General features: G+C 45.4%; 1 protein-coding gene and 1 pseudogene across 1 annotated transcript; one reads left to right on the top strand and one right to left on the bottom strand.

Moving 5' to 3' along the window:
* Positions 1–5,781: 5,781 nt before the first annotated feature.
* LOC121835105 lies at positions 5,782–7,092 on the bottom strand (annotated as a pseudogene).
* Positions 7,093–8,609: 1,517 nt separating this feature from the next.
* LOC115324408 lies at positions 8,610–15,033 on the top strand. Its single transcript, XM_040211477.2, has 7 exons — positions 8,610–8,742; positions 12,711–12,773; positions 13,299–13,358; positions 14,572–14,613; positions 14,690–14,746; positions 14,814–14,864; positions 14,948–15,033. Exons 1-7 carry the CDS (start codon positions 8,610–8,612, stop codon positions 15,031–15,033), a joined length of 492 nt encoding a protein of 163 aa, XP_040067411.2.
* The last annotated feature ends 3,367 nt before the right edge of the window (positions 15,034–18,400 follow it).

The following is an 18,400-nucleotide window of genomic DNA, read 5'->3' as shown; positions in this document are numbered from 1 at the left end:
TGAGCGTGTTAGTGTCCGCAAGCTCCCTCCCAAGTACTTCTTCCCTCCATTCGTGTGCGGCGAGACCCCTCACTCTTTAACGGCGTCGGCGGGTTGGCGCAGTTAACGTCGTCTGCTTTACGTCTGCTAGTCAAAGCGATGGCTGCTTTATCTTTCCTGCGTCTGTCGGAGATTCACCGCTTTTTCACCGGCGAGAGTCACCATTGCCTCGGGAAGCAAGGAGATAACAAGAAGAAGAAATTGACCTCTTAATCTAAAATTAAGGTCAGCGATCAAAGTATAATACGGGAAGGGTTCACAAGGGCCGCGCGGGCATATTCCATTCAGCACGCCAGCCCGTCGTGGGCAGACGGTCGCCGAGTCGCGGAGTACCTGCTAGGCCTAACTGCCCAGCTCGTTTGGTCGCGTTCGGTGGAATCGTGGCCGTTGGAGCTTTCCTCGGGTGTTTGTGGATCCAGCGTTCTTGTTCGTCGTGGTCTGTTTCGAGTACTTTTTACTTTTTTCTTGCTGCTTGAAGTCGGGACGCGTGAGAAGTGCACGTAGAAAAATGAACGTCCGTGGGTCGTCGCGACCGCGACGCTGTCGGCCATGCTGATTTGATCGTAAGAAGTGCGTAAGACAGCTTCGGGAGCTGCCGTAGTATTTCGTCGTAACCTGCGCAAAACTTACGAAAATTTCGTTTCGTGAATACGAATTTGTTCTTAAGTTTTGTCTTACGCACATTTTTGGCGTAAGATCGTTTCGTGAATCTGGCCTCTGCGCTTCCTAAAGTCGCAGGAAAGGCAAGACAGACGCAGACGATGTTGCGAGCAGACGACGTTGCAAAGGAGCAGACGACGCTCAGATAGGGGGTCGCGATCAGCCAATCAGGGCTCGGCGTTCTGACGTCACCGCTACCCCCTGCGCAAGAAGCAGACGAACTTGCTCTCCGCATTGTCTCTTGCACCATCAGTATTGTTCTAAAAATATTTTTTTTTCTGTTAAAATCTTTTTTTTTTTTCTTTTGCACGCGTGTCCCAATCAGAATATAAAAAAAACCTTTTTTTTTCTTTTCAGTTACCCTTTCACGGCTTCTTTATTAAAGGGACACTGACAGGGTATTTATGCTTGCCAAGGTTTTTATTTGTACATGATATATTAGAGCCCAACTACCCAGAAAACGATTTGCGGCTCGAAATTCGCTCTCTTTCCACCCGAAAACCGTCGATCGAGAACTGGCCAGTCGGAGTCGCGCTCGCTCTTCTCCGTGTTCGCGTGCCGTTCTCTATGGTTTAGACACAACCACCCAAGATAATCAAAGTCGTGGGTCATCGAAGGCACACACTCAATACTAAAAATAGACAGAAAATATATACCCATTTTTTGTGGCTTCTAAAAATATGCAAATACGTTGATTAAAAAAAATTTGCACAACCACGTGATTTTGGGCAACACTCTCCTCCTCTATATTTCTTCCTCCTCCCCAATCCAGTTTCTGTTTTGGTATTGAGCAGTTGCGTTTTTTTTTTATTTTCTTAAAAATATATGTGACGCTGTAGTAAAATATTAATTGGGTAGTGTTCTGACACCATAATAGATCCCCTGACAAAAAATAAAAAAAATGAATTTGGGGCGGTGTCAGTGCCCTTTAAACAGTTTATTCTATTACTATGAATGGGCAACCACAAATGTTTTTTCAGTTTTCTGAATGCTGTATAGCATTAAAAAAAGAAGAAAGGCGTGTAAAAAAAAAGATGTGCACGTGAAGAAATGTTGACGCGCGTGTTCGTGCACGAAGATATTTATCGGGACACCTGTCTTCGTGTGACACGCGAGAAGAAAAAAAAAGTACTCACGAATTGCTGTTTATTATATGAAGACATTGGTTTTTCAGGTGTGCGAGCTTCACTTCATGGAGAGTGATATCCTTTGGGAGACGTCGCACCTGGGCTACGCTACAGGGTCCCAGGTCACCATTCCACTGAAGCATCCCCGCCTGCGCCATGGGGCAGTGCCAAGCAGGTTTCCGAACTGCCTCGGTTACTTACCCACAGATCACTCTCAACCACGAGAGGCCCCAGGGGCGCAAAGAATGCGCCTCGACTTAAGAGCCGGGAAAACCGCCGTTGCCGACCCCGGGGAAGCGTTCGGCAGCGACCAAGACGCGGATAAGATTCTTGGCCTAAAGGATCTTGCCGACCAGGTGAGAAGCAAGCAGTGTGCATTCTGGCACGCTATCGAAAGCAATGGTGTTGTCTCCGGGTGCCAGTTCGGCAAGAAAGAAAGCGCGCTCCCAGACATGTTGAAAGAGTGAAAGAAGAGGTTGCAATAACAATCACCAAAGCTATTCATACTTTTGAAACAACTTCACAGTTATTTGACTTCATAAAAATATATGAATCATGTTTGTTTAAGACAGAATGAGATCTGCCCACGCACGCTGGGAGTGCGGCAATGGGAGGCAGTTCTCCGGACCAGACGTTCGTCGTAAAGGTCAGCGGCTGGACGGAATTGGCCGAGAGCTTATTCTCCTGTTGACACCACCTTGGTACGGTCGCTGCTCCACTACTTACAGCGTAGACGTAGGCTTTTGTTTTCTTGAAATGCGACCTCGGCGGCAATGCGATGCCGACCTGTTGTGCTGCGGGTTGCGCAAGTAGGATTGCAAAAGAGAAGCTTTTTTTTTTTTTTTTTAATTCTGCAAGAAAAAGGTAACCTCCTGAGGCGAACACAGTGGCTAGGCTAAATGAATTATGAAAGTTTCGAGTGTCACTGAGGGGGGGCAGATGATGCTTCCGTTACCAGTTTCTTGAAGTCTCTTCAAAGGAAGCACAAGTGCAGTACGATCCTTTAAATTGGACGAGACGTAAACGTAGCCCAAAAGTACCGGGAATAGAAACTAATATGTCATCTTGTGTGTGTTTGAAAACAATCTCACTTGCTTGTATTGAGTCGCGTGCTGGAAGTCATCCAGAATAATGGCTGTAAAACCATTAATGCTCCCGAATGAAGGCCGCGGCAAATTATTTTGCAATTTCTGCCCCAGATGTTGCTGCTCATTAGACGTCGCAAAATTTAGTGACCCTGAGTATGTCCTTCGAGAATGGTTCGCGAGAGACTAGGGAACTGCGATAATAAGGGGTTTTAAGGTGTTTTCGCCCACATACTACTTCAGTATACGGCAAGTCACCAGCTATCGAATGCCTCATGCTTTTTTGATGCAACATATCTCGGCAGTCTGTTTTTACCAAGTGACGTGACCGAAAGGATGCGATGCAGGACGTCTCCACTTTTCAGGATCACTTCACGGCTCATCAGTTTGAGCCACTGATTCCACGAGAGACTGGCCTCGAGAAACTTGGAGTGAACGCAGTTCCCTTCATATTTTCGCACCGACACCTTTCGAAGGAGAGGAAACGCCTTCGAGTTGGGAAAATAGAAGCCGCTCATGTAAGTTACCTTTATAGCCATAGACCTTTTCATCCTTAGTCTCATCGGCCCAGCCATCTTGGAATCGTGTGAAGCGGCCGCCATTAGATTTCTTCAATTTGTCCCTCTGCTTTACCTTTTGCGCCTTGGCAGACGCTTTGTATTCGAGTGTTTCGTCGCATTTCACCAGGCTTTCTTGCCATTAAAACAGGGGTCTCCTCAGCGGCGTAGACTTTCCATTTTCCCAGGGGGGGAGGGGGGACAGGCTCAGTTCTCTGGGGAGGGGGGGCCTTTCCGTGCAATTTTTTTTTTTACACTGGCCATTATCAGTATCGTATTTACTCGCACAGTGAACGCACTCGTGTAATGAACGCACCCCCCAAGTCGGCTCTTAAAATTTTGACTTTTTTTCACTCGCGTATTAAACGCACCCCCAACTCGGACGTCAAAAATTTTACCCCCTCCCCCCACGCGCGCGAAATGAACACACTTTTTTCTCCTGATGCAGCGGGGTCGGGAATGCATGGAAGCGTGGGCCAAGAAAACGCCTTGCAAAAGGCGTTAAAAAAATAAAAAAAAAGATCCAACGGAATCAAGGAAGAAAAACGTGGAGAGGACCTTTTTTTTTTTCACAGTGCAGTCTGGACTTTATGTCGCAAACCGCGCGCAAGGAGATCAGAAGATAAGCGGAGAGGCCCTCGCATAAGCAACGCCTAAGCAAACAAAACTTGGGAAAGGCGGCCAAAAAAAAAATCGAACGGAACTAAGAAAAAACAAGACAAAGAGGAGCTTTTTTTTTTGCACAGCGCAGTTTGGTCACGGGGTAAGGATGTAAGAAAGAAGTGGAGAAGCCCTCGCCTAAGCAAACAAAACAGCTTGCGAAAGGCGGCAAAGAAAAACCAAAAAGAAAACAACCCACGGAACTAAAAGAAAAACATAACAAAAAGGAGCATTTTTTTTTTTTTTGCGCATTGCAGTTTGGTTTTGGAGTCGCGCGCCAGGCGCAAAGAGATAAGTAGTTAATGCGTCGATTTTTCGGGATAAAAAGTCCGTTCATTACCCGAGTAAATACGGACATAAATATTTCCAAAGGCAAATTAAAGCTTGCTTGTAAACTTACGGATATCAGAAGAGAGGGACGCAAAAATATCGTCCTGCCCTCGTCATGTGTCACTCTCCTTTAAATTGTGTACATTGAAGACCCTTTACTCGTTTTCATCTCAAGAACCGTAGTAAGATAGTTAGAATCCTCGAATAGCGACGCCAATTTCTTTCCTTGCGAGGTTAAGATGCATGTATGTGCATTTAAGATAGACGACGTGAATGTTCCATGACCATAAATTATAACAACAAAATAATCTGCATTTGGCTTATTCCAGACTATAGACAACAGTAATGGCATTACTTTATTGGAATTGGAGCCTTTCCTTAGGTGACCACGATTATAGAGACAAAATAATCGTCTGCATTTGGCTTGGTCTAGATCAGAGACAGCTGTGACGACATTACTATAATGAAATTAGAGTACTTAAAAAGCAACTCCGCTTCAGTTTTGTTTTTTAAAAAACAATGCACTCCTCTTCAGTATCCATCCTTTCGTCTTTCGATCGCTGGACACTGCACAGTTTTAGAGCGCAGCTCTTAGGCACCCGTTTCCGGCTTGAGCGGCGTCGCCGTCGCTGTCGGCATAACCGCGCGGTGCATTATGGGCAAATTTCCCCGCTAAATCTAGCGGAAAGATTTCTCTGTTGTGTCACGTGACCCCCCAGATCACGTGACCCCTGAGGTCACGTGACACCCCTTAGGTCACATGACACCCCCCCCCCCCGAGGTCACGTGATTTTGGGGAGAGGGTCACGTGAGCTAGGGGGGGTCACGTGACCTTTGTGGCCTTGGCTTCTCCTTGCGAGGTTAAGATGCATGTATGTGCATTTAAGATAGACGACGTGAATGTTCCACAACCATAAATCCAAAAGATGAAAGCCGTTTACAGCTCCCTGTAACGCCAATAAGAGCTGCGCTCTAATTTGGCGTTACAGGGAGCTGTAAACGGCTTTCATCTTTTTTTGCTGCTATGTTAACTTGTAGCTTGTATATATGAAGTGCTGCCTTCCATCCAATCTCTCCTCAGTGTCGGATTGTGATGCCCATCCCCTTTTCTCGGGTCGCACTCGCAAGTCCCCGACCAGCTGTTCGATCAGCTTGCGGCAATACTGGAGGTGCCTTTGTCCCTTCAGTCCCTGAGCAGCCTGTCGCATCTGCATTAGCAGGAAGCTATTGACGATGGCGACCTCGAGAATCCAGAAGAGCTTCTTCCACCGCTTGAGTGACTTGTGGCAGAACGCGTAACTCGTGCAGTAGTGGTTGGCTCGATCAGCATGCTCCCATGTTCTTTGTATAGTCACAAATGACTACTGGCTTGTCCAGTGTCACCGCTTGGCTGTATGCTTGTGTTCTTGTCACAGGCTTCGTCGAGAGATTGTGTGCCGAGCTCAGCATGGTAACTTGATGCTTACCTTGCGAAACCAGGGCCATGTATGAGTCACCCTTTTGATACGCTGCCACGTCACCCTTCTTCATCTTCTTCCTTAACTGCTGGGGCATATGCTTCCTGTTGGTCATGACAGTGTCATTGAGCAAAAGGTGCTGAGAGGGCAACTCCTCAGCAAGTTGTGGGGACGTATAAAACATGTCCGTATAGAGGTGGTACCCGCTTTCGAGTGAAGTGCATTGCACTTTGTCGAGGAGGTGCGGGACGATCCGACACGTGAAGGGGAGGTCTGGCCTGCAGAGGCTCTGTGTTGTTCTGCTGCCGTAGTAGGGCTCGAATGCTGACACGTAGCCTGTTTTACAGTCGGCGAGTACATAGACACGGAGGCCCTACTTAGTTTCTGTGGGTTGTAGCATTTGAATGACACCCTGCACTTGAAGCCAACAGTACTCTCATTGACACAAATCTTAGGGCCGGGCTTGAAATGCTCACGGCATTTTGTGTCAGTGTAGTTTACGATGTTCCTCACTTTGCTACCTCGTGTCGGCTGGTATGAGGGACCTTGCGGACGTGGAGAGATGTGTAGCATCCAAAATATCTGCAGAAATCTTGTGCGAGTGAACACAGCAAGAAAAAATGGTATCTTTTTCAAATTTTTTTTGCCGAAATACTCCTTGATGTCTGGCTTGGGATTGAGGGCCATGTTCATGAGGACACCGAGGAAAGCCTTGAATTCTTCTACAGAAACGTCTTCAAAACTTTTCCATATGGATTAATCAGCGAGCCAATCCATGGGTGAAATTTTCTGGTGGGCATGAGTTTGTTTCTTGCTCAATTTCTCCAATGAGTTTATCCGTAAAAAATAATTGAAAAAACTCAAGTTTGGAGCCGAGATTTGACGATCCAACCTGTGGTCCAGGGTCACTGACAATGAATGCCACGCCAGGGAAGTCTGGGAGATTGTCTGTGTAAGAACTCCACAAGGACAGTGCCGGGGCACGTGGAGAAGCAGGTCCACTGTTGTTGTCTGGGACACTCACTTCATCGTCGCTACTGTCACTGCAGTCAGCAGACAATGTTTCATCGTCGTCTGATGGAGGTACATAATTGTCTTCTTCGCTAAAATCGTCATCACTCTCCACGAAAATACACGACGAGTTCCCATAAAAGGAGCGTGGTGCAAAAGCTGCCATGCTTTTCCCAACCAGTGAAATTCGAAGCGGCTCGCGCCTCCGTTGCTCACGAGTGCTTCTGCCCTCTATGAAAAAAAAAAAAAAAATCTAAAACTATAGAAACAGTGAAGTGTTAAAGAAACGTGCTGAGAGATGGCACCACCAATCCAGTCAAAAAGAATGGAGGAATAGACCATTCCATTTAGCGCTTTCTGGGCGGCACCATTTTGTTCGACAGCAGTGCCCTCTCCATACATCCGGGAAATTCAGTGGAACGTTCGGCGAGGTAAAACGAGAGAGAGGGCACGCGCCCGACTCCGCTAGCAGACGACGAAACGGGAGGTTGCCATTCTCCATCTTTGGGCTGTATCGGCGGGCTGTACGGAACATCGAACTTTCGCTCGTGGCTGCCGTTGTGAAGCGGTTCGCGTTCTTAGAATAGTTATGGCTACTCCAAAATCAGCCTAGAGCTCTCTGTTGTTCTACTTCGGTAAATGATCAACTGACATATCTTTTTTCCGTTATTTAAATAGCAGTTGAATCAGCCGCCAGTACTACCCTCAACTACTAGCACGTTTTTATTTATTATTTCAGACATCCACTCATGGTCGCTAAAGGCCTACACCAGTGCGAACTTGGTATAGTAAAAAAGGTACAGCCACCGGATTCACTTTTCACCGGAGAGACCGGCCAGTATGACACAGTTTTCCCTATTTCTTCTTTTTTATTTGCACGCAGATAACAGCGTAATTGGACTCTGTTAGTCTTTTTTCATCTAGCATAGTAATACACGATAACTGGCATACCAAAATCTGCGCATCTGCGCTTGAAATTCCCAAAATGACGCGATTTTAAACATAGTTTGTACGCCAGCCAGATGCTAGGTACTGCCCACACGGTGGAGCAGACGACATGCGGGCGAGAAGGGGAGGGCATTTTTTTTCTCGTTTTACCCTCTCTGCTATGACCCTAATGGAACGGTCTATAAGTTTAAACAAGAGCGAAAGTTGCGTGTCGAGCGATTTCCGACAACTGACCGGAAACGCGTTTCTCCAATGTCGAGCCATGCCCGACCCGTGACTGCAAAGGGTTAAAGGGGACAGAAACAAAACTCTGGCGTGCATTTTCTAGCTTAAATCTGTTGCATGTTGCACCATAACCTCGAAAACACCAGTCTTTAATTGAAAAGCACGAGAGAACTTAATTTAGAGCTAATTAAACAATCTTTCAATCTGCACCTGGTGGACGCCTGCGTAGCTTAGTTGGGAGGTAATCTAGCAACGTTGGGAATCTTGCTACATAGTCATGACGTAGCAGGAACTGTTACGTAGCCGCACTAAACATCGGAGCAGCGCCGCTCTTTGGAAGTACGTTCAACTGTTGTAAGATACCTCGTCCCGAACGCGATTGCGAAGCCTTTGCCGTTTTGCGAAGGAAGCCAACGAGATGCCGTGATGGACACGTTGAGGAATGTCACCAAGTTGTTTCTGTGACTTTGCTGCGCAGTTTGAAGCCGTTTTGCGCTTTTTAACGTTGAGATGCCGCCGTTCTTCTGCGTAGCTGAGAACTGTGGTAACGACAGGATCAACAGCGACATGCTGATCAACAAGTTTCTGAGCGACGAGAAACTTTGTGCCACGTCGGAAACAATGTCTGTCGTTTCCGACGCAGGTTCTGACGCCTGCTGCTCGCTTTCCGAAATGAATACAGAGAGGGCAGTGTCGCTCTCCTCATCCTCACCTGTGTCATTCAAGTTTATGTTCCCAAGGAAATCGTCCTGAAGCGCCAGTGAAGTGGGCCACAAGAACACGACGCGCACGACTGACCTCACACGTGAAACGCTCGTCACCCCATGGGTACTTTGAACGGCTCGGTTGTAACTCGTTGACACCGTTGACGCCACCACAACATTTACAATGCCACCAACGGCAGAGCTCATTACTCCGCCAGCCTTGCTAAAGCGGGAAATCTTTTTTTTTCTTTGCACCGGATATCCCATGATGTACCACGCTCTCCGTTCGCTTCACTTCGAGCACTTGCTCGAGTGCACCAATTGGAACGAAAAATATAGCCAGTCGTTCGAAATACAAATGTGCGATTATCATTTACGGTTATTATCCGTCATGCTTGACTCATTTCTGATGAAATGTACATTTCAATTTTCGTTTCCGTACCCCTTTAAAAGTTCACTACCAGGAGTACAAATGTGACAGACCCTTCAAGGTCTCCAAGATATAAAGAAAAATAATGAGAAAATTTAAAAATTTGGGGAACTCTTGAAGATTCCCTGGGGAACCCTTGACGGTACTCTGGGGATTATTTGAAGGTGCTCTGGGGAACCCTCGATAATGCATGGGGAATCCTTGGAGGTGCTCTGGGGACCCCTTGAAGGTGCTCTGGGGAACCCTTGAAAATGCTCTGGGAATCCTTTGAAAGTGCTCTGGGGAACCCTTGAAGGTGCTCAGGGGAGCCCTTGAAGATGCTCTGGGGAACCCTTGAAAGTGTTCTGATGAACGCTTGAAGGTTCTCTGGGGTCCCCTTGAAGGTTCTCTGGGGAACCCCGTTTATTGGCACATCATTATCAATGTGGCCATTTTCTTGAAAATTATGACAAAGCAATTCTGTGCTGTGAATAAAGCATTAATAGCACCATAATGTCTAGCGTGTTAATTTGTGCTAATTAAAGCTTTTTGCCTGCTCTCTTTGCAGAATTGAACGGTTCCAGTGAACTAAATGCAATGGCAACTGTCACTGTTAAAGGGGTACTCCACTGGTTTTTTCATTGTCTCCGATTTGCTTGAAATTTTGCTAAACTAACCAACAAATATTGCTAAAATAGTATCCCAAATATTAGGTCAAAATATTGTTTTTTTCGCGAAGTTATAGAATATACTGTTTTGGTCTTCACCATGTTTTTCAAACTGAAAGTCTCTACTGGCAACAACAACAAAGTGACGTCAGTGGAAGGCAGGGGTTAACTTTTTGGACTACAGAAGTTGTTCCCAACGGATTTGAAGCAGTTTCATGGTGTCGAATGAGTGCTTTGGAAGCTCGCTCCCGTATCCGCGCTCCAGCACGGAAAAAATGATTGGCATATTCTATTTTTAGACTACTTGCTCGATTGGCAAGCCTGCCTGCCACTGACGTCACGGCAATGAAAAGTGCGGGAATATTTGAATATTGGTTTTTGCACCATTTTCATTTGCCGATTTCACAATACCTATTATGAATTTCGCGATGCTAAATAGCATACCGGAAAGGCTAAAGGCCGGGGAGTCCGAAAATATAGTTTGTTGAGGTAGCTCAAAAAATTGGTGGAGTAAACCCTTTAAAACTGGTCTGTTACTGCATAGGCAGTTTTCCTGTTTTTCTATCGTGTGTAGGGTTTCGTGTATCCGGTATTGACCAACAAACCCCGAAAAGTTATAACCCACTATGCGGTTTTATCAAAATCGAGGAAAGCTGAAAAGTCCTGAATTGATATTTGTCCTTGAATAAGAAAAGCCCAAGCTTCACAGAAAGAGACCTTTATATGCTGCTTTGTTGTGTTTGACCCAGATATCAGCCTCTGCTGAACTAAACAAGATGTACCACATTTACACGATTGTAAGTCGCCCCCCCCCCCCCCCCCCCCACACACACACACTGCACATCAGCAAAAAAAAAATCGTTAGATGCGCGTTTTACTGGGAACACATGAGAACGGCAAAGTATCTGTTTCGAAAGCCGCGCCTCCAACACGCGATCGATACCTTCTGGCGTGCTTTGGCTGCGCATGCACGTGCGAGGTGCATGAGATGTACAGGCGTTATCGAAACTAGGAAGTACACGCTGGAGGCGGCACAACCGAAGCTGCTCACTGTCGTTCTCTCTCCGTCCACGACTTGACTACGACTCGTCCGCACTGGTGATGTCAGTACCGTCGTCATCACTGCTACGTTCTCAAGGCGCGTCGTCGGCATCGTCCAACGAAAACTCACACTTCGCGAATGACACGTTCAACCGAATCTTCCGCGCTTGCTCGGCGATCGCGTTGCACGTCACGGGTAGGGACCGATTGCTCACTTTTGCGGCGTATGTTGCAAGCCTGACTTCCAACTCCGGAACCGTACTTTGGCCTAAGGAAGCCTCTTTGTTTGCTGTCACAGGGGAAAGGCAGGCCAGGGAGGAGGAAGCAGACAGAACGCTAAAGAGAGGAGGAGTATTCTCCTTCTCTTCTCCAGCGTTCCATCAGCTTCCTCCTTCTCGGCCTGCCTTTCCCTTTCCCTACCTTCTTGAGATTCAACAAACTATACTCACGCTGTTTCAGGACTAAGATGTCCACTGAACTGGCTGGGAAGAATGTTCTGTATTTATTAATTATTGTACGTTTGAAGGTCCAGCAGGGGATGACATGAGGGGGTATTGGAGAGGAGATCGAACTGGTAGGGGGCACAGTTCTATTATTATCATCATCACCACCACAAAAAATCGCTGTGTGGCAAACTCAGATGCCAACACTTGCCAAGCGTACACCACATCATTTTTGCGCTTGGTGCATATTTGTTTGTAGCGATATGGTGTGTACTTGCTGTGTACCGCAGTGCTCGAAGCACGCTTTTGAATGTGGTATATGCAGCTCGGAGGACTGCAGCACGTACGCGACGATGCGGACATTGTCTGCCGTCGGCTCTGGTGCAACGCTGCACTCAATGACATGATCGCAGTTGAGCACGTCCTCTCCTTCAACGAGGCAATGTTTGCTTTTGCGGATGTCGTCCATGATTGTCGCAAGAGACAGGGTAACTGAAAATTGACTCGTCTGTTTCGTGAATCATTCAGAAAAACACGGACAATGCGTCGGCCACGTATGATCCAGTGCGCAGGGCCGACACAACGTGGCTGGCTCGGCACGCAGGTGCAGTATTTCCAGAGGAGGAGGCGGGGGGGCCAACATATCAAATTTTCGAGAATTTCTCCCTCGCCCCCCTCACCCTAAATTTTTACACATGCACAATTCAAGAGGGGGGGGGGGGTGCAGCCACTACCACAGATGTGCTTGTTTTGCCTCCCAAGAGGACTTCAATGACATTGATAACGAGAGGGGACTAGATTACTTTTATCGAGGTGTGTTTAGGGGAAAGGATACTGTTGCATATATCTTTCATGAGCCTAGCATCGTTGTCTTCTATGGCAGCGAATGCACTAATGACTGCGGTCGAAGGGTTTGTTTGCCTCACAGCGTTAGTTCCCGAGGTGACCGCTGTGGAGCGCCACTCCTCGATCTCCTCTCCAATAGAGATGTAAACCATGCAATACTAGAACAAGAGCAGCTTGCTTTCTTTAGTTAGTGGCTTATGCCACCTTTTGCTCCGCTCCTCAGTCTTTTTAAAATATAATATGTTACAGGTATACTTAACACAAAAATTGGACACGAAAACGTGACATGTAGCTGCGTCAGCGTCGGACCCAGTTGCTAGTGTTTAACTTCTAGGTTTCTAGCTTTTCTTTTGTACGTCTGAGCATAACCTAAAATACCTCTTGTCACCACCGTGCTCTGTTCTTGTCAGTGAAACATGTCCATGGCATCTCCTGCAGCATTGTTTTCATTGCGTTTTAGCATAAGCTAAAATTTCATTATGTTGTTGCTCCAATTGCAGAACCCCAAGATTACATTGAGTGGGACGAGGAGCCTGGCAGCCATCTTGTACCTGTGAAGCCAGGTGAATTGATATCTCTTGTTAGTAATACATGTCCATGGCACCCCTATCGTGGCTGCTTCACCTCTTGGCATAAGCCAAACATGTTTAAGCATCTCAGCCACCTTTTATCATCTCGTTTGTTTACTTTTTTTTTATATGCTATTAATCTTAGTTAAAGGCTTTAATAGTAGTGGTAATTACAATCACCCCTTTAATTGCAAGGAAAAATATAAACGTGAACAAAGCACACAGAAAAACGCCCGTATTCTTTTTCTGATCCCTCGTGTAATGCTCTTTTGGGCACTTCATGCACAGTGAACGATAAGAGTGATGAATCGTTTTTATTACGTTTTAGCATAAGGTAAAATGCTACTATGGCGTCTCTACGTTTTCAGAACCCCAACATTACGTTGAGTGGGACGAGGAGCCTGGCAGCCATCTTGTATCTGTGAAGCCAGGTCTGCTTTTGATTTCATGTCTGTCTTAAAGCTTTCCATCTCGCAATGCATTGACATCAAAAATAATCTCTCTCTTTTATACTCGCAGAGCTGGATTACCGTGAGGAATACCGGGAACCTATCAGCCCAGTGCTGCCTCTTACAAAACGTACGTTGTTGACCACATTTTTTTTGTAGCTATAAAAATGATGATTGGTGAGCAAGTAAGTTCATGCGCTGCACCTTAAATCATGAAGCAACAGCTCGTGCTGCAGAAGCCAGAGACTCTGGCTTCAATCTGAATCACCACTTCTGCCCATTTTACTAATTCATTCATTCATTTACAGTGCAACCCATTTACAACGATACCACATATAACAATGTACTACTTATAACGATCAGTTTCTAGAGTGTCTAGACTGGAAATGATCAGTTTCTAGCCCAGATACAACGATAATTGGTTATAATGATTGAAATTTTGAGATTTCTCATTATCGTTGTGAGTTGCACTGTATTTCAGTCTTTAAGGCCTGGTTAGGGCATTACATAAGGGGGGCATTGACTTGAACAATACAACAGTGACACAGAACAGTAACAAGATAAACAGGAATAAGAGCAGCAGAAGTTACTATGCATGTAGTCAATTTAAATTGGCTGCTAGACGATTATAAAACACTGCTGCGTTGGTGACGCCAACGACGAAGGATGGCAGCTGGTTCCATTCAGCGATTGCATGAGGAAGGAATGATTTGTTGAACACATTAGCTTAAGTGGAGTTTCGTTTATTTGGACAAGAGTTGTACAGGTCGCATCATATTCTATAGGGGTCATGAGAAAAGGGCACTTTCGAGCTCTGGGCAATGGTAGTAAATTTTATAATGAGGGCAAGGGCATGATAGCTTCCTTCGGATTTGAAGGGGTGATAGTCCAGGTTGTCTTTGTAGGGAAAAAATACTGATGGATTATTCATGCGATGAGCATGGTGCATTTATGCAGTTGTACATCGCTACTGCAGAATGCACGTTAAAGACTCCAGGACCAGCGGTTGTACTGTGCTGGCTAAACCTCTCATCTGCTTGGAGGCACCGGACGGCCATTGGGGCAGTCTAATTTCCCTCTGTCTAAACATACATTTTTAACGATGTGCTGCTCACTTTTTTTTTTGTCAGTTAGTTTGCCTGTATCGCATTTGTGTGTTTCATTTTTGGGATTTTTGTTTTTATGCATTTTCTGCCTTGGCGTTCATATAAAAATGCTGGCAGTAGTATATACAAATAAATGAATAAATAAATACATGCCAAAGAGTTGCTCTATTCGCTAAGAACAAATAATGTAATTATATGTCTCGCTTGTTTTCTTTTTTCTATTTGCTGAACCCCCAGATTACACAGATGTGACAAGGGTTACATTCCACTTGATTACGGGTCTGTGCTGGGTTAAATTCCCTATTTCGGGGTCCAATCGCCGGGCACACATTTATTGCCTTCGCATTCTTTGCAGAGCCGCGGTCCGAAGAGAACCGGGAACGTGACATCACAGCAGCTGCCGTTAAGACTGGTCTGTTTCGTTAGTATGATCTTATGGCTAGGTGCCATTCTAAATTTTGAACCACCTCTACATGCAGAGCCACAAGATCCCAGGGAAGTCGGCGCCGAGGCAGTTTTTGCTGGGACAGGTGTGGAGCCCTGCTATTTTTCTCGCAGTTTAGGATCTCCATTGGCTTTGAGATTCAGCCATCATGTGCGCTGGGGTGAAGAGGGCACCTGTATACACCATCCTACACCAGCTTGGAGCACAAGAAAGGCTATAAGCACAGTAGAACCTGGTTACAGCCGATCTCGTGACAGCAGACATTCAGTTATAACTAGGGTTACATGTTTCCGGATAAATCTGAAAAACACCCGCTGATAAAATTTTGATATATTCAGATTTATTTATCCGTGTAACTCGGAATTTTAAAATAACCCCCCCCCCCCCCCAAAAAAAAAAAAAAAAAAAAAAGTGACAGTATTTTAGGTTTGATTAAGGCGCAGGGTCCGTGGTTCTGGGAAAGTACCACCCAAATTATCTTTTAAATCTCGGACCATTGTCAAAAGGGCCCATGTCTTATCTCGTCGGAGTCCATTCAGGACAACAGGTCATTGTAGTTTCGAGCCACGACAAAAGCCTTTATTTTGTTTTCCAGTTTGGGCCATACTGTTTGTGCTCTAGAGGAAAGAGAGGTTGTGTTTTTCTTAGTGAAAGCTATGGAGCAAAGAGATTGCATGAAATGGGGAAGAGGGGCAGTTGAAACTTCTCTGTTTCCTTTACCACTACCTTGCGCGGTCGCGGGGTAAATTAGTGGAATAGGATGGGATGAATACGAGCTTCCCAGCGGCTACCTCCTGGAGTTTATTGATTTTAAGGTAACATTTATCGAACCAACACCTCTGTTCAGTTTTTGTCGTGGAACAAATGCGTATTGAAAAGGGCAATGGCACTAACGCCACATTGAGCTGAAGAATTGTTGATTGATACAAGCGCATTTAATCTTTTTTATCTAGCATACGTTTACACCCGTATATTTTTTTATGTATTTATTTATTTTTAATAGGATATACTGCAAAATTAAATGCCGAATTTCAGAGAATTGGGAATAAAACAAAAATAAACTCCTATAAACTTGGAATTTTCGGCCAAAAGTAACCTCCGAGAGCTCGAAACCCTGGTCATAGCATACCAATTTGTACAGTTTGGTTGGGCTTCCTATCCATGCCAGTGAACCAACTTTGCTTATTACAGATTCTGTTATAACATGCATTTGGATATAATGGACTGCTACATTAGGGAGTCTGTAAGTAGTTCACATTTCCATTAAAGCGGAATCTTGACAGCAGTCAATGTCTCGGAGATTATGCGGCTTTGGTTTAGTAGCGGTGGCATCCATTTTGCGAACCGCCGTCATCGCGCTTGACGTCTCGCGAGTCTCGAACAGCCATAAAGTTAAGATGTCGCCCTTCACTGACTGTTGTTGTCCCAAGTTGCTTGAATCGAGACATTTGCTTTGATCCTGATCGAAGCTGGCGATTTGTATCTCTGACACAAATGCCCGGGGAACTCGTTAGCAACCCTGGAATTTCAAAGAAAATTGCCCTGTCTGATGCAGGGGTTAGCGGTTCATTCCTAGGGGTACCAATGTGACAGACCTTTCAAGCTGTTAAAGATACGTAAAGGAATGAATGAGGAAATTGGTGAGCTTGAGGAACCCTTGACGGTGCTCTGGGGAACCCAGTTTGAGAGCTCATGCGTTAGCACATTGTTGTCAATTTGGCCATTTTCTTGATAATTATGGCACTCTGCTCTGAATTAAGCATTAAAAGAAGGGTCATTCCATGTGAAACGTCCCAGACATAACGCTCGACCACCTCCGATTTCTTAAAAAAAATTCATGGGCTTCGGTCACAATTTCCGTAGCCATACCCTAAAATAGTTTTGACGAAAAAAAATTTGTGATGACGTGAGCGCGATTTTAATATTTGAAAACCGCGTGAAACTAGGCATCACTCAATAATTTACGAAAAATCAGCTTCTTTATGAAACACCCAACAATATTTTTTCTTTAATTTGCACGGTTGTCGACTCACAATGTGGTTGAGTTTGTGCCGTTTTGTTTAATTTAAATATTTTTTAAAAATACATAATTTTATTCAAAAATAAACATTTTTGTCATTTTATTAAAAAATATATAATTGCTCCCGGGACCCAATATAACTTTTTACTGGCTGCCCTCTAGGTATATATCCTATAAAAAATATTTTAAAGCGCTCAACTAAACATCTTGCAGTAAAAAAAAAATACTGAAGTTGCCAAAAAGTGCGTTTTGACGCATAAACAGCCGTTTATTCCACCCTGAGGTGGTCTAAGTAAAAATACAAAATATGATGGGTTTGGAAGAACGATTGATCGTCTTTTGATTCTGAAAGTTTAATCATAGTGATTTTTGTTTAAAGCGAGAAAATAATTTTTGAAGTTGAACTCTCGCACCACTACCCGGCGTCGCTTCTTAACGCCTCCTCGCCGCACAGCACGCCACCTGTGACGGTAGCCGACGCGATTAGGGCCAAAGAAACAACGGAGTTTTCTGCCCGCTTTCCCTCGTACCTCTTTTCTGGCTGTAAGGGAAGAAACGGCGGGTATCGTGTACTAATCGGGGGTGCCGCCAGTGCGTCGCCATAGCAGGCCGGTTGTGCCCTTTGTATCCGATGTTACTAAATGTAACATCACTACCGTGATGTTACATGTAGTGGCGATGATTATCCTAAACCAGCGGAGTCAGGGAATCAACCGTGGGCACCTCTTACGCACTGGTTCGCTGAACCGTGCTCAGCGAAAATTGGCGAGCGCTGTGGCGTCGTCTGCTCTGTGCCTAGCAGACGACAAAGCGAGGGTGTGCTCGCAGGCAGGAAAAGCGAGTCCGTCACACGGCGCGGGGCGCCCCCTTACGGCGAACCGGGGTGACGTCACGGCGAGGAGAGAATTTTTCCCGGACTCGCCCCGGTCGCACTGTGGAGGCTGTGACGACGCCAGCTGTCGGCGCGCTCGTTTCTATTTAATCTTTTTTTGGCGTGTTTTTCGTAGGAAGTGTAAACTTTTATATATATTCGCCTGTAGCTACAGGCGAAACTTCAACCAACATTTGAAGCATGGTTGACAGGGCAGGCAACGCACGAATCGCAGCTGGTATATGAAAATGAAGAAATATGGCCACAATTGCAGGAGCATCACTATAGATTTACATTTCGCACAATACATGCTGCTGATAGTCTGAATGAATGGGCAGGTTATGTATACTATCTTTTTGTATCTCTGTTTTTAAACAAGATCGCCGAACCAGAAAAGCTGCATGTTGTTCGAGCAACATACTAAATACAGTCTGGGCCATGGGGAGAGAATCACAAGTACGTTGTTGCTGGGGCAAAGTAAAAAAACAAGATACATTTATAATATACATTGCTCGCATTTGACCTTTGTTGGATTCGGATAGTATTTCAATGGACTACATGGGTGGTATCTGTGAACTTGTTTATATCAAGCCTCGAGTAATGTATAACAAACGTAAGCGAAGGTGTAGGTGTCTAGCTTGTTATTAGTCCCTTAAGCCCTAAAATTGAGATTTTACTTAAATTGAATTGTCCTGAAGCTAAAATATCAGAGGCTTTTCTCACGCAGACT

Source organism: Ixodes scapularis, unplaced genomic scaffold, assembly GCF_016920785.2.
Source record: "Ixodes scapularis isolate PalLabHiFi unplaced genomic scaffold, ASM1692078v2 PGA_scaffold11__112_contigs__length_91849675, whole genome shotgun sequence".
In the NCBI taxonomy this organism is placed as follows: domain Eukaryota; kingdom Metazoa; phylum Arthropoda; class Arachnida; order Ixodida; family Ixodidae; genus Ixodes; species Ixodes scapularis.
This window is presented reverse-complemented; position numbering and strand designations above follow the sequence as displayed.